The 12,942-nt window shown below is 39.9% G+C and overlaps 2 protein-coding genes across 2 annotated transcripts; both read left to right on the forward strand.

Moving 5' to 3' along the window:
• Nucleotides 1-694: 694 nt before the first annotated feature.
• Nucleotides 695-4,863, forward strand: cfap99 (cilia and flagella associated protein 99). Its single transcript, XM_026152300.1, has 15 exons — nucleotides 695-1,226; nucleotides 1,304-1,448; nucleotides 1,528-1,622; nucleotides 1,699-1,805; nucleotides 2,223-2,400; nucleotides 2,520-2,600; nucleotides 2,761-2,829; nucleotides 2,968-3,054; nucleotides 3,135-3,223; nucleotides 3,349-3,553; nucleotides 3,649-3,790; nucleotides 3,877-4,028; nucleotides 4,167-4,372; nucleotides 4,456-4,636; nucleotides 4,723-4,863. The coding sequence occupies exons 1-15, from the start codon at nucleotides 987-989 to the stop codon at nucleotides 4,786-4,788; spliced, it is 2,043 nt and encodes a 680-aa protein (XP_026008085.1). The 5' UTR covers nucleotides 695-986; the 3' UTR covers nucleotides 4,789-4,863.
• Nucleotides 4,864-5,492: 629 nt separating this feature from the next.
• Nucleotides 5,493-10,591, forward strand: LOC113012149 (laminin subunit gamma-2). Its single transcript, XM_026152169.1, has 9 exons — nucleotides 5,493-5,713; nucleotides 6,803-6,976; nucleotides 7,154-7,292; nucleotides 7,410-7,498; nucleotides 7,897-7,960; nucleotides 9,101-9,189; nucleotides 9,310-9,422; nucleotides 9,506-9,662; nucleotides 10,038-10,591. The coding sequence occupies exons 1-9, from the start codon at nucleotides 5,665-5,667 to the stop codon at nucleotides 10,193-10,195; spliced, it is 1,032 nt and encodes a 343-aa protein (XP_026007954.1). The 5' UTR covers nucleotides 5,493-5,664; the 3' UTR covers nucleotides 10,196-10,591.
• Nucleotides 10,592-12,942: the final 2,351 nt, after the last annotated feature.

Here is a 12,942-nt window from a genome sequence, read left to right on the forward strand (position 1 = left end):
AATACAGGGAAATTTCATCAAATAAATGTATGATTTAGGATGTGTACAGATGCCATTCTTTGCAGTAAAGACCATCCAAATGAGGAGCAGCAAATTAAGCACATTTTTTAGGTTTGTAAAAGAGATTAGAGAGAAAATATCAGTGGGGAAAACAATTTTCACTCAAAATACACTTCCAGGTTATTCCTTAGCTTTCGCCTGTATTACATGATTAACATCAGCAGTGTGTGTTTGTCCAGAAGCTATTTTGGAGTCATTTCAACTTTCTGTTTTCTAATACATCACATATAGATTAATCATAACATTAGTTTGGTATTTCCTAATTTAAATTCAACAAATGACTTTGTTTTCACTCCGGTTAAGAAATATGATTATGATGATCAGGTTAAACCAGGAACTCAGATGCTCGATTCTGAGAATAAAAACCCAGTTTGCATGTGATTTACCCAGTAATTAGCTTTTGTCCCTCAGATACCAACAACGTAAAATCCCTGGTAAGCTAGGAAACAAATTTTTTTTGTAAAATCATCATTTTTTAAAGCACAAGCCAACAACTTTCCTTCGGTTTTTAGAACGGGTTTCCATCTTGACCAGATGTTTTAACGTGTCAATTTGATCGCTTTCTGTCTATTGTAGAATTTCCAAAAGCACATGAAGGCAGCAGGAGACCAGCACAGCCCCAGCAAGACGTCACAACACGCTACGTCATTATTATTGTTATGGACGCCAACAAAGGATGAGGAGGGCACTCTGTTAATCTGTACGGATTAAAACTGTGAAATATTTAATATGTTAAACTGAACAATAATAAAACGCCTCTTTTGAATCTAAATAATTAATTTTTTTGCTGAAGCATTCCTCGTTTAACATTTCGAGCTGGGACGTATGTCTGTTTACGCCTGTTTTTGTTGCTAAGCAACGACGCAACACAGCGACGGCTGGAGACTGTCTATGAGTCGAAGACAGCAAATGTTTTTTGTGAATTGATGTCTTTCATTAGCAGCCCGGTTGGCTTGTCTATCCCAGGGAGAACTGTTTGTTCTCTCATCTCTCAATGCGTGAGCTTTGCTTATATAAACAGTTTATTTTTGGGCTTTTCTAGTGGATTTAAGATGGCATCAAACTATGCATCACTTGTGAAGGAAGCCGTTCAGCTCCTCGACAAGTTTAGAGCTAGCAGACAGTGTTTGGATGACTTCACAGAAGATGCTATGAAGGATCTGCAGGTATGTCAGACTCAGATCAATGTGAGTGGATGCATAGGCCTGCTTCTGATTAGTCTGTATTTCTTGTTTTGTCACAGGACATGGACATGCTGCAGAGGAAGTTCATTCTTGATGTTGTTTCCGGATGTGTTGAGCAAAAGAAGCTGCTGGATGTAGTCATCAATGCCTTCTTTGGCCAGCACGTAAAATCAGTGTCCAGAGGTGAACGTAGCCAGTTTGTTGGTGAGTAACTTCATTGCTACTCCTGATTTCAGCCTGAATAAAAGAACTGGCACGTTTTAATGATCGTCTTGCTCCCCAGTTATCTGTTACCTGGCCACATTTCTTCTTGATGACCTCGGGCTTCAGTGTTTTAGCAGCATTGTTAAATCTCTGGACATCAAGAAAATGCACATGGTAAGAAACACAAATTCTGGGTGCAGAAGAGGGAAATTAATCAGCAGCTTTCTTATGTTTCACTTTTCAAAATTAGTTTTTAGGTTTCTTCTTCTCAAACCTCACCACGTGGATACAGGATGAGTGGAACAACATCTATGATGCTGCCTTTGTGGAGAAACAGTGGGTTGGGCCTCTACTCAGGTGAGAAAAGCATGATAAACAAAAATACTACTTAGGTAATAACACTATAATAACTCAAAAAATGAATGGAAAACTTAAATCTACACATTGTGTAATTCACTGACAACAAAAAGACATGACAGCAGTCAGTAGCAAACAAAATTTTTAATCCTTTGAGGGCTGTATTCAGTGATTGATTTGACGCTGAAGTCACATGAAGTTCGGCACAGCGTCTGTAGACTCTTTCATTCCTGTCACATAGGCTCAGTGTGAACATGCAAGAGAATAGGGAACTAAGGGGTGTTCATGCCATTGATCATTGAGTCTGTTTCCTCACAGTCTGGTCAGAAATGTGCACAAGTATTCCAGTGGAGGTTGTTTTGTGAGCAGAGCATTTCAAATTCAGACAACCCAAATGTTTGCGTGTGTGTCCTTTAGGTGGCGCCCTGAGATAGATATTCTCATGGACCAGCTTGCAGTCAAGATCTCTCAAGGGAATCTGCTCAAGAAAGCTGCAACCAAAACCACTGAGCCCCAGGAGTTCGCCCTCACCGAACCTAAACCACGGCCTCTACCCATGCCCGAGCTCATCCCACAGCAGAAGAAATGCAAACCAGTCAGTATCAGTTACAAAAAGTCCTTTAATTTGAGAATTTTTCATGTCCTCAATCCTTAAAGAGAATGTAAGCTGTAAACTGTGTAGAGGCTGGTGCGTCACTCTTGTTTGTCATGCAGGTACCAAGCAGCACCTACAAGGCTCCAAAGGAGAAGCAGATAATCGAGGAGAATAAACAGAAGAACCATCAAAAGGCTCAGGTACAATGAATCTAATACAAAAGAAGATATGTTTAACAGTTAAACGGCAGCTGGCACATTTAAGTTCAATAATAGTAGATATTATCAAAAAATTTTATATTTTTAAATTCAATTACATATACTGCCATTAAAAAGTTCGCTTATCTGTTTTCCACCAAAGGAGCTTCTGTATGAAGCGAATATCAAACAGTTCAGATGTGGAAATCCACAGAAGTCTGAGCACACAAAGGTGTGTATGTGTGTGTGTGTGTGTGTGTGTGTGTGTGTGTGTGTGTGTGTGTGTGTGTGTGTGTGTGTGTGTGTGTGTGTGTGTGAGGGTGGGCTTGTATTCTGTTGGCTTCAACACCATCTCATACTTGTTCCACAGAGAGTGATGTCCAAGATTGAGGAAGACTTGGATTCAAGGCTCAAGCCTAATTCCTTTCATTCCCGTGGAGCTCCTTCCAGTAATAAGGTAAGACCTAAGTACTCTGCCGGTTTCTAGATAGCCTAATGTTGGTGTAATATCTGCTGTCATGTGTATATTTTTTACAGGCTGTCAGCTATCCGATCAAACTCAACAATGCAGCTATTTTAAGGAAGGAGGCACTGTATAAGCGTTGGGTGGAGGAGGAGGTCCAAAGGTACAGCACAGCTTTTACCTGCTACTTTGACCTTTTCCAAGGTGTCTGCATAGTGCTCCACGAGGATGAAGTGCAAATCAAACACATGAAAAGTTGCGTCCTTTGTGCGTCTGTTTTTAATACAGAATTGAGCGGCTGGTGCAAGGCGAGCGCGATCCTTCATCTTTCCTGCAGTGGCAAAAGGAGATGCGTGAGAAGGACCTTCAGGAGCAGTTGCCCAAGATTGAGCGCCGACACCTGGAGGCATGCATCAGTGAACAGGAGGCAGCTCTGGCCCGCAAACGTATAATGGAGCGCAATCAGAAGGCTGCGCAGCTGAAGAAAGAAGAGGTAGGTAAAAACCAAGTGGCAACTAATAAATAAAAGGAATTCACAGAGGATTAAACTTGTTGTCGTCTTCTTTATGGCTTGTTTGCTTTTTCTAGACCGCTCAGCTGATGCAAAGATATGCTGAGAAAAGGTTGCAAGAGGAAAAGGAAATAAAGGATCTGGTGCAGCAAGTGGCAGATGGCCACAAGAATTCAAAGGCAGCTAAAGAGAAGTTACAGAAGCTGAAGCAAAGCATAGGTGCGCCTCCTCAAGCAGCTTGTCAAACGGGGCATTTCACGTGTTTCTTTTTGCTGTTCACATCAATGTCATGACAAATTTCACAGTGAAAGAAGTCTCCGAACAGAACCAGGAGCTGCTTCGTCAAGCACTGGAGGAAGCAGAGGCAGAGATGAGCCGCAAATTTGAAGTCATCCGAGAAATTCACTGCATTGAGTCGCTTCCTCGCATGAAATTCAAGAAATTTGATGACACAGACGTAAGTGAAGGAAAGCTGCAGTACTATGCAAAAAAGAAAAGTGGTTTCAATGTGGATCAAGACTTTTGCACAGTTCTGTATCTTATACTGAGATGCTGTTATCGATCTCTGTGTCACAGTTATCTAATCCCATGTCAGACTGTAGGCCATGAGCTGCTGGGAGAAATGTCGCTGTATGAGACGAAGGAGCGGCTGGCCCATCTGAAGAACAAGCAGCAAGCAGAGCAGGAGGAGAAACGGAAGCTCATCCTGGAGGAGAAGCAGAAACAGAAGCAGCAGCTGATGGAGAAGCTGGATGCCATCAACTTCCACAGCAGCGTCCTGGCACAAGCTACGGCCATCAGGTCAGGAAAGTGGCAAACAAAAATACTCAAACGCAGAAATGTGCACATGTGCATGTACTGATGCTAGTTTTGGCATGTGGCAGGAAAGAGGAGAGGAAAGCCGAGAAGGAATTAATTCAGCAGGTGGTGGCTCAGGATGAGACGGTTTTAGCTCTGAAGAAGATGCTTGAAGAGAAAAAGCAAGAACGTCAAAAGCTCAAGCAAACTGAAAGCAAGGTCAAAGCCCCTGAACAGACAGGAGGACACACAGGGACACACAGCCAGGTGAGTGTAAAGTCCACAACAAAGAAGAAATGAAAGAAGAAATAAAACGTATCCATAACTCCTTTCTCTGTTTCCTCTTTTGCCAGGCGAGTGTGACAAGCTGGGAGGAGCTGGAGCAGAGCTTGTCGCGCCTTGTAGAGAATTTTTCTTGACTCAAGCTATAAATGTGTTTATCAGGCACTGCAATCTTATGACTGTTTAATTTAATAAAACACGTGTGGATAACATGTGCAGTCATTTGAAGTTGCACTTATGTACTGATGTTGATCGCTGCTTGGTTTTCTGCAACAGTCGAGTATTACGACTTTTCTTATTTTTTGTTTCAATTACTGCCAAAGTTATCGAAACTCACGTCTGTACGTAACATGAAAAAAGGAAGCGAGCCTTCAACCGTGACTGATGAGGAATGTTTCCCTTCCCCTAAACAATACTGTTTTCTGTGGCTTTCTGTGGTTTTCTGCGTCTTGCTACCAATTTACTGTACTAAATAAATACCAAGAGTCAAGTATCATATCTTTTGGGACTATCCACAACAACAAAAAAGAGAACTACTGCAAGCATAGACACAAGAATTGAACAATATACAATAACATTTCTCTGTGATATTCTATATTTAGCACAAAGCAACATAAAGTATATTAATGATATGATTTTTTATTTTTTTTTGTAAAAATTAATTAAGTAATTTTCATGATAAATTCGTATTACTGCTTGGACCTAGTTTGAATCGCTTCACCTGCGGACCGGGAGCAACTCTGAGCCTAATGCATGATGTTTTAATAAGGCGGTGGTGTCCCTGTTGGTTGTTCCTTGTAACTACACCAGATCTGTCTTGAATTGAGCCCATTTCTCTCGGTTTTTTCCCTCTAAACCAAAATCACATGATGCCTTTTTGTCATATGACACTGATGAGTGGGCTGATTCCCCTGACAGCGTACTCTATGAAAACAAAGGAAACGCTGCCACATTTAAGAGATGAGATGCTGTAGACAAGCATTGTTTGGTGGCTGCAGTCGGTAATCTGGAGCATGGACTGTCGGGGAGTTCTGGCTGCGATCACCGCCGCTTGTTTCATAGGTAAGTGGAGTGGCTTGTACCGTTAACGAAACGGCGGCGGTAATCCTATAAACCAAGGGTCTAATACAGAGATTTACTATATAGTATGAAAAAAAGCATGAAGTCACCTTAGGTTAATTCACTACTGAAAAGTGCTGATGGTTTGTTATTGAAAGTATAGAAACAGTAGAATCAGTTCTAATGTTGTTGCATCATGTAATTTAGACTTTGTTCAAAGCAAAACTTTATTACACACACTTTTCTTTGCACCAGGACACCATAATGAAATTAATACACTGGCTCACTGTATTTCCGTGGTACTTATTGCTTTTGTATTTCTGTTAATATAATTTTATCCGTTTTTACAAACTCCCTGACTTGTAATTCAAGAAGCATATCTATTTGGGAGAGAACTGCTGCCAACCCAGAGGAGACTGGAGCTGAGAAATCATATGACCCCTTTCTGAATAATTGCATTTCATGAGGAGGATGGCTCCTATTCAAGAAAGCAGTTAAGCGCAAGGCTTATGTGATTACTACCACAATATGGGCTCTGTTTTGCTGATGTGCCTATACCTTTTGCAGCCACCTTTTTTTCTTTCTTTCCCTGTTGGATAAACTTTTTGTAAAATCATTCAGCTATAGTTGATTGAAGAAGTTCTTCCTCTTTTAATAAAGGCAATGCAGCAAGGTTGGCTCTCAGGTCACTCATCCACTTGCTAACATTTATTTTTCATACTTCTGTTGTGTCCCTGAGGCTGTGTCCTAGCTCAGTGCGTGTCTAGGGAGGAGGGACGTGAGGGTTCAACCTCAGTCCACAGCAACATTTCAAAGCAGGAGACTGAATCATGGAGAGATGCAGGGAGACAGGAGTTAAAATCCTGGTTATTATTTGCAATACTAATAAATAAACAAAAACATTCAAAGAAAAGGTATGCAGGAGGGTCCCCCAAAATGTTTGCTTACACTGTTTGTATTAATTATTAGTGATCATACCACATATTTTTGCTTTTATGCACTCGAGCCATAACTTTTTCACTACATTTAGGTACTTTTGAACCTTTTTAAGACAGCTGACCGCATATATACCATTGTGTCCTTCCTTCTCAGGCTTAGTGGTGAGCCAGACCACTCTTACTCCTGCTGTGACAGATACCACTCTGATCGAAAATGTGACCAGTCTGACTCCGACACCCGTGATTTTCAGCAGCACCACCTCAGGCTGCTTCACTTTTAACCTTTCTGCTTGTGAGCCATGTGCACCGGGGTCACAGTACGACAACAGTGAGTCAGTGACTATCATCTGCCATGGCTTTATTTTATGATATTTCTAAATATGCTATATTTAATGTCCTTTCTGTTAAGTACCTGGCTTTGCTTTTGTTGATATTAAAATAAGCTGTATGATATTAAAGCAGCAAAAATGAAGAGTAAAATCAACTTTTTGTCAATCCCCCCCAGACACCCTTCTGTGCACGTGCTGTCCTGACTCAGGGCGGTGTGTATTTCCTGGCGCGTGCCTGCCATGCACCAGAGGATTTTATCAGCCACTAGCAGGACAGCAGCAGTGTCTACCTTGCAGCCGGGGCTTCTACACCAAGTAAAGACTAATTTTGTTCCAGCAAATTCAAACTTCACTTTTTTTTTTCTCTCTTTTTAAATAGAAATCCAGAGTTTACATCACTAATAATTTTTTCATATGCTGTATCCACTTCAGTTTCACTGGAAGTCCATTATGTCGCCCTTGCCCTCCTGGGTCCTTCAACAATAACACTGGTGAAGACTCTTGCACAAGTTGCTCACCAGGTTTGTTTATCTAGCAGTTACTCATTGTTTTCTATATCAGAAAACAGAGAGTGTTGATTCCCATACATATGCTTTAATTGTAAAATATTGCTATAAAATACACACAACTTAAAGAGAAAGGCACGCTTTATGCTTTTGATTATTTTCTGTTACAAAACAATGGATCCTCTTAGTGGATGTGGTTTCAAATAATAGCTTAAGGTTCAGGCTTCAGACTCCTCTAAACATTTGCTCGGTAGCTTTTCCGTATGATGTCACTCTGAGGTGATATCTGTATTATGGTTATCTCAGGAAATTTGAACAGGTCCCCTTAAAGTCTATAGATATGCTTGCATTAGTATATGTTGATATCTATAACTCAAAACCACAAATTATGTATATTTCTGTTCGTTTTTTAGGTTTCTTTTCATCGCAGGGTAATTCTACTTCATGTAAACCATGTGCACAAGGACGTTTTTGCAAGTAAGTTGGACCTGATTGCTGCTGGGACTGCATTTCTGTTTGTGTGTCCATTTTTCTGTTTTGTTGTTGTTGCCCTGTAACTGAGCAGAACTCAGTGTTTGGAAAATAACTTATCTAACCACCAAACTGAGCATCACATGCTTTCATCTCATGGTTCTGAGTTGCCTGCACAGTTGCACGCCACACAAACACACCCACACGCACAGACACACACAGGACTAGCTACACAGTGTCTGCTTTGAGTAATCTGCAGCTGGCACAAAGTCACGAATGGCATGCACAGCCCTGTTTAAGTGGTTTATGTGACTCCTATTGAAATGAATGTAGTTTTGATTCATGACAAAAATGCATTATCCCTCCATTACAGTTTGAGATATGGTTACAGGGGGCTAATACTCCTTTGGATTTTCCCAGGTTATTTTTGAGAGTTTCCAGACTAGATAGGATATGTAGGCTCACGCGGTCTAGATGATGTGTCCCAAATAACCTTCACAGGGAGGCGTATTGCAAGATTCTTAATCACAGCTAAACTGTGGGTGTAAAAGAGCAACAATATTAGCTCCTTCTGTGGATCTGGGGATTTATGTTTTTTACCATTTAGAAACTGACAGTCATTAAACACTCATAGTCATATTAAGCAACTTCTCCATTGGCAGAGCTTCAAGGCTTCATTGTGAGAGTCTGGTGACCTCTTTGCCTGCTGAAAGCACTTCCTAGGGCTGATTGCAAGTTTGCTTCTGCACTAATAAAAGCGATATTCCTTTTTAGTCTGTCCATACTTGCCAGCCAAGCCTGAAAGCCTATCTCCTCACTGCCAGCGTCTGCCAGCAGGTTCCTGGGCTGCTGCCATGATAGGAAGTGATGTCTCACAGCCACGACTCCATATGTTATTTACAGATGCTAAAAATAGTGTTTGGGACTTGGCCTCTCTTTATTTTTTTAGTTTGATGAACTACCTCCTGCCACCACCAAGTTACAAAACATTTCTCCAGTAGTCACTGTTTTATCCACTGATCTAACTGTTAACTATTGACAACAACCATTCATATTATTAGTAGGATCTTTGATCAGTAGACCTGCTCCAAAGTGTTCACATGTATTTTACAGCTATAAATGTTGTTTGTTTTTTTTTCCTGACAGCTCATCGGGTTGTACTCAGTGCCAGATGTGTCCTGGAGGCACAGAAGCTCTGCAGACTGCCGCTAAGGACTGCTCTCCATGTCGGCCAGGTAAACTAGAGTATCTTAAATGGGCTGTCACTTAGTCATTTGTGTGAGTGTTTGCTGTGGCTTGCAATAGAGAAAGATAAGAATTGCTTTCCATCCCAGTGATGTGTGATTTTTGAACAGGTATGTACAAGGCCGCCCGTCAGAATATGTGTCAAATCTGCAGCAGTGGTTATTTTCAGATCCACTGGGGCCAGGAAAGCTGTGATATCTGCCCAGAGAATCACTACTGCCCTGTGAGTGCGCCACACTCTCTCCGATGAAATACATGCGTGTGCATTTAAAAGATATTTAGCGACAGAGCATGTTATTCTCTCAGAGTCCTGACGTGAACCCCATTCAGTGTCCGAGTGATGCCTTTTGTCCAGAGGGCAGCCTGGCTCCGGGCTACTGCATGGAGACTTTCTTCCGCAAAGCAGGGGACACTTGTGAACTGGCTCCTGTCACTATTGCTTTGTTAGTTATTGGAGGAGGGGGTGAGTAATACTAACAACGATTGTTTGATCCAAGCGATTTATTTATTTTTTGTGTCTGGTATTGTAATGGGTCATAAAGTTGCCTGTTTTCTGTAAAATTCACATTCAAATGAATTGAAAAAAGGAAAAAGTGATGAAACAAACTGGATTTTCAGTAACTTGACTCAGTTATAGTCCTGTTTATTGATATATAATAACTGTAAATGAGCCATGTTAATTCAAGCTCAATTCTTATGGCTAAATGCAGTCCTGTCAGGTGGTTCAAATAAAGATATAGTGAATTGAATTAGGAGTCATGGTCACATGCTAAAGCACTCTATGCCTGTAATGACGTGTGTGTCTCTCTCATATATGTCTGTGTGTTTTTTATTCCAGTGGCCTTACTTTTTATCATTTTAATGCTTTTACGTCGACGAAGAGAAACTGACGGAGAGCTGACAGTAGCCCGGGCTCCACTGTTACGAAAAGAGCGACCTCAAGGACGATACTATGGCCTGCCCTGTGATGCAGAACCTGTATATGCGGGCTGGTGAAGCACTAAGATACAAGAAGAGACACTGAAACACTGATAAAACTCCCTCCCTCCCCTCTAGAGACTACACCTTATCAAACCACCAGCCTGTCAATTGCAATGAATCACTGGCCAGTGGAGGTTGATTCTTTGGTGAATTCTTTCTGTCGCAATCGTTCCACTCAGAGAAAAATATTCCTTGTGTAAGTGAGGTTATTCGATTATGAGAGGTACGCTGGAATGACGAAAACAACATACATCCCTCTGCTTGGTGACAGCCTTTTTCACTTATGAAAAGCACTTTTTTTTTTTTTAACAAGGTAATTGATTTACTTTGCATTCCTGTTTCAGTGCACTTACATTAACATCTGTTGTCTCAGTGATTACGTGTAAACTGTGGATGATACTTTTTTTTAAAAAAATTTAATTTAATTATATTTCTTTTTAGATACTTTTGCTTAAAGGTTTTTAACTGCTTTTTAAGGTTATATTTGTATGTTTTAGAAGAAAATAAAATATTCTGATTTCTAACCCTATTCAAATGCTATGTTATATTGTGGACTAGCTTTAAAATAAATGAAAACAAAAATCTGTATTGTCTTGATAATTTGTCCTAATATGCTGGGACAGTATAAAGTAATTTATTTCGAATGACCGTTAATAGGTTGTAAGTAATAGCACCTGTTATCATTAGTGTCCTCATATTAATTTATTTACTGGAGGAAAAAATCTTTTGGTGATATATCTTTTTAACAAGTACTGATTCTCCATATTCAAAACTTTTGATTGGCTGCATGTACTATATGTGTAATTAATTCAAATAATATATATATGTAAATATATAAACTTTTTATAAACAACTTTAAAACTCAAGAAAGACTCACATTTCACAGATTTCAAAACATTTTGAAAGACACTGGCTAATTTAACCAAGAAAAACAACGTAATTAATATCAGAACAGAATGTGTAATAACAACTGCCTTTCAGCAACATACAACACAAAACTGTAGTGTATTTTATCAAAGACAAACAGTGACAGTACAATGGCCTGCCAGCAGCAAAGAGTAGTGCTTTTATAACAGCCTTCAAGTAAATCTGGTGATATTATACCTTCCATTAGTGTGTAGAAAGTGTAATTTAGGCTGTGTTTTAATTGTTCAATTCTTGCTCCTGTATGCTGTGAATGTGGTGTTATACTGTCTTCTGCTAAGCAGAGAATTAAGAAATACAAACACTGTCTTAACCAGCTCTTTATAACTACCACAGCTGACATTACATGTGTCGCTTGTCTACAAAGCTTTGAAAGTAAAATTAGTTAAAAGACATTCTGAAGCAGGGCAATGGTTTTGACTTTAAAATGTATTTGAATACGTTTTAAAGCTTTTCCTACTGATAAAGTCCTCCCCCACCATGGCCATTCATGCCACAAAAAAGTAGTTAAGTAATAAATAAACAATTAAATGACAGAAAAGTTCCTGTTATCTGCTGTAGAAAAGTCTCTCTCTCTTTTTTTTATTTTTTTACAATGGCTCTACAAGAATAATAAAAAAAGCTTCTGTTCAACAATTACAGACAGTAATTGAGAATTGAGAAACAAATTGAGATGTTCTGTTGAAATTGCTCCTCTTTTTCATATATTTACTGGGCTTTTTCACATGAATAATTAGTTTGACATGTCTGCGCTGTACCATCGGGGTTCTGATCACTCCCCAGATCATTCTGCAGTACTCCTGCAACACCAGATACACAGTTGGAGAGAACCGCGCACCTCAGGAAGAACAGATGGCCGTTACAACCCCCCACAGCCTGACACCTTCCATCAGGGAGTCAGGCTGATGCTGAGGATGCCTAAAACCACAGAAGTATGAATCAATCAATTCTTTAGAAATTAGTCATGGAAATATTTTTTGAACTATCACACTCTATTCTCAACATTAATCAGGCACTTGAATCCTCTTTTGCTAGTTTTATCTGTAACAGGTCACTGCTGCAGGTTGTATACTGTATATATGTTTCAGTGTTCTGCCTTGAAATGTTATGACAGTTGCAACCACTGTGTTGGAGTTCGGATATTCTGTCTGTGCCTCCGTGGGTTTCCTTCTACAGTCCAAAGATGTACATGTTAGGTTCGTCTGTCCCTTTGTGTCCTCGCTGTCTGACTGGTGATCTGTCCACGATGTACTACTTCTTGCCAGGTGTCAGCTGGTATAGCTGGTGAAGAAAATAGATGGATGAATGGATGGATGCTGTGGCATAATTATATTTACTGCACAACACAGCCCTACGCACAGCAGTCATTTTGATGAATCATAGCAGGGAAAGCACAGGCGTTATTAAGAACATCAATCACTATTTCATTTAGCTATCTAGATTGTGGATATTTGCTCCAGCTACATTTCTGTCATGGGCTATCTGTTCAGTAGGTACGGGGAAATTTGCCAGACTAAATAAATAAGAAAACTGAAATACTGATTTGGTCTTCCAGCAATGAACAATTCTTTCCAGATAATGTAAAAGTTCAACAGAAGAATGTGAAAAAATGGCAACTCTCAGGATCTCATGTTTACAGTGTGACAGCTATGTAGACAGACACAGCTGGAAGCTATATCATACTGTATATACACCAAGTAGACTGAATACAGGAGTATTTAATACATTTGTATTGGATAAAATGTGGTGTAGTGTGGTGCAGTGCCTGATAATCTTTTGATTACTGTAATACATGAAAGTTATATTGAAAAGTTATAAAGGACATAAATAAACAGTGC

This window comes from Astatotilapia calliptera, chromosome 19 (genome assembly GCF_900246225.1).
Source record: "Astatotilapia calliptera chromosome 19, fAstCal1.2, whole genome shotgun sequence".
In the NCBI taxonomy this organism is placed as follows: Eukaryota; Metazoa; Chordata; class Actinopteri; order Cichliformes; family Cichlidae; genus Astatotilapia; species Astatotilapia calliptera.

What these genes read in the sequence shown, in the direction of transcription:
- LOC113012149 (XM_026152169.1), top strand. Translation starts at nt 5,665, where the DNA reads ATGGACTGTCGGGGAGTTCTGGCTGCGATCACCGCCGCTTGTTTCATA. An exon ending in AGCCGGGGCTTCTACACCAA is followed by an intron (nt 7,293 to 7,409) that starts GTAAAGACTAAT and finishes TATCCACTTCAG; the next exon opens with TTTCACTGGAAGTCCATTAT. An exon ending in GTTAGTTATTGGAGGAGGGG is followed by an intron (nt 9,663 to 10,037) that starts GTGAGTAATACT and finishes TTTTTATTCCAG; the next exon opens with TGGCCTTACTTTTTATCATT.
- cfap99 (XM_026152300.1), top strand. Translation starts at nt 987, where the DNA reads ATGTCTTTCATTAGCAGCCCGGTTGGCTTGTCTATCCCAGGGAGAACT. An exon ending in GAGCTCCTTCCAGTAATAAG is followed by an intron (nt 3,055 to 3,134) that starts GTAAGACCTAAG and finishes TATTTTTTACAG; the next exon opens with GCTGTCAGCTATCCGATCAA. An exon ending in GTGGAGGAGGAGGTCCAAAG is followed by an intron (nt 3,224 to 3,348) that starts GTACAGCACAGC and finishes TTTTTAATACAG; the next exon opens with AATTGAGCGGCTGGTGCAAG.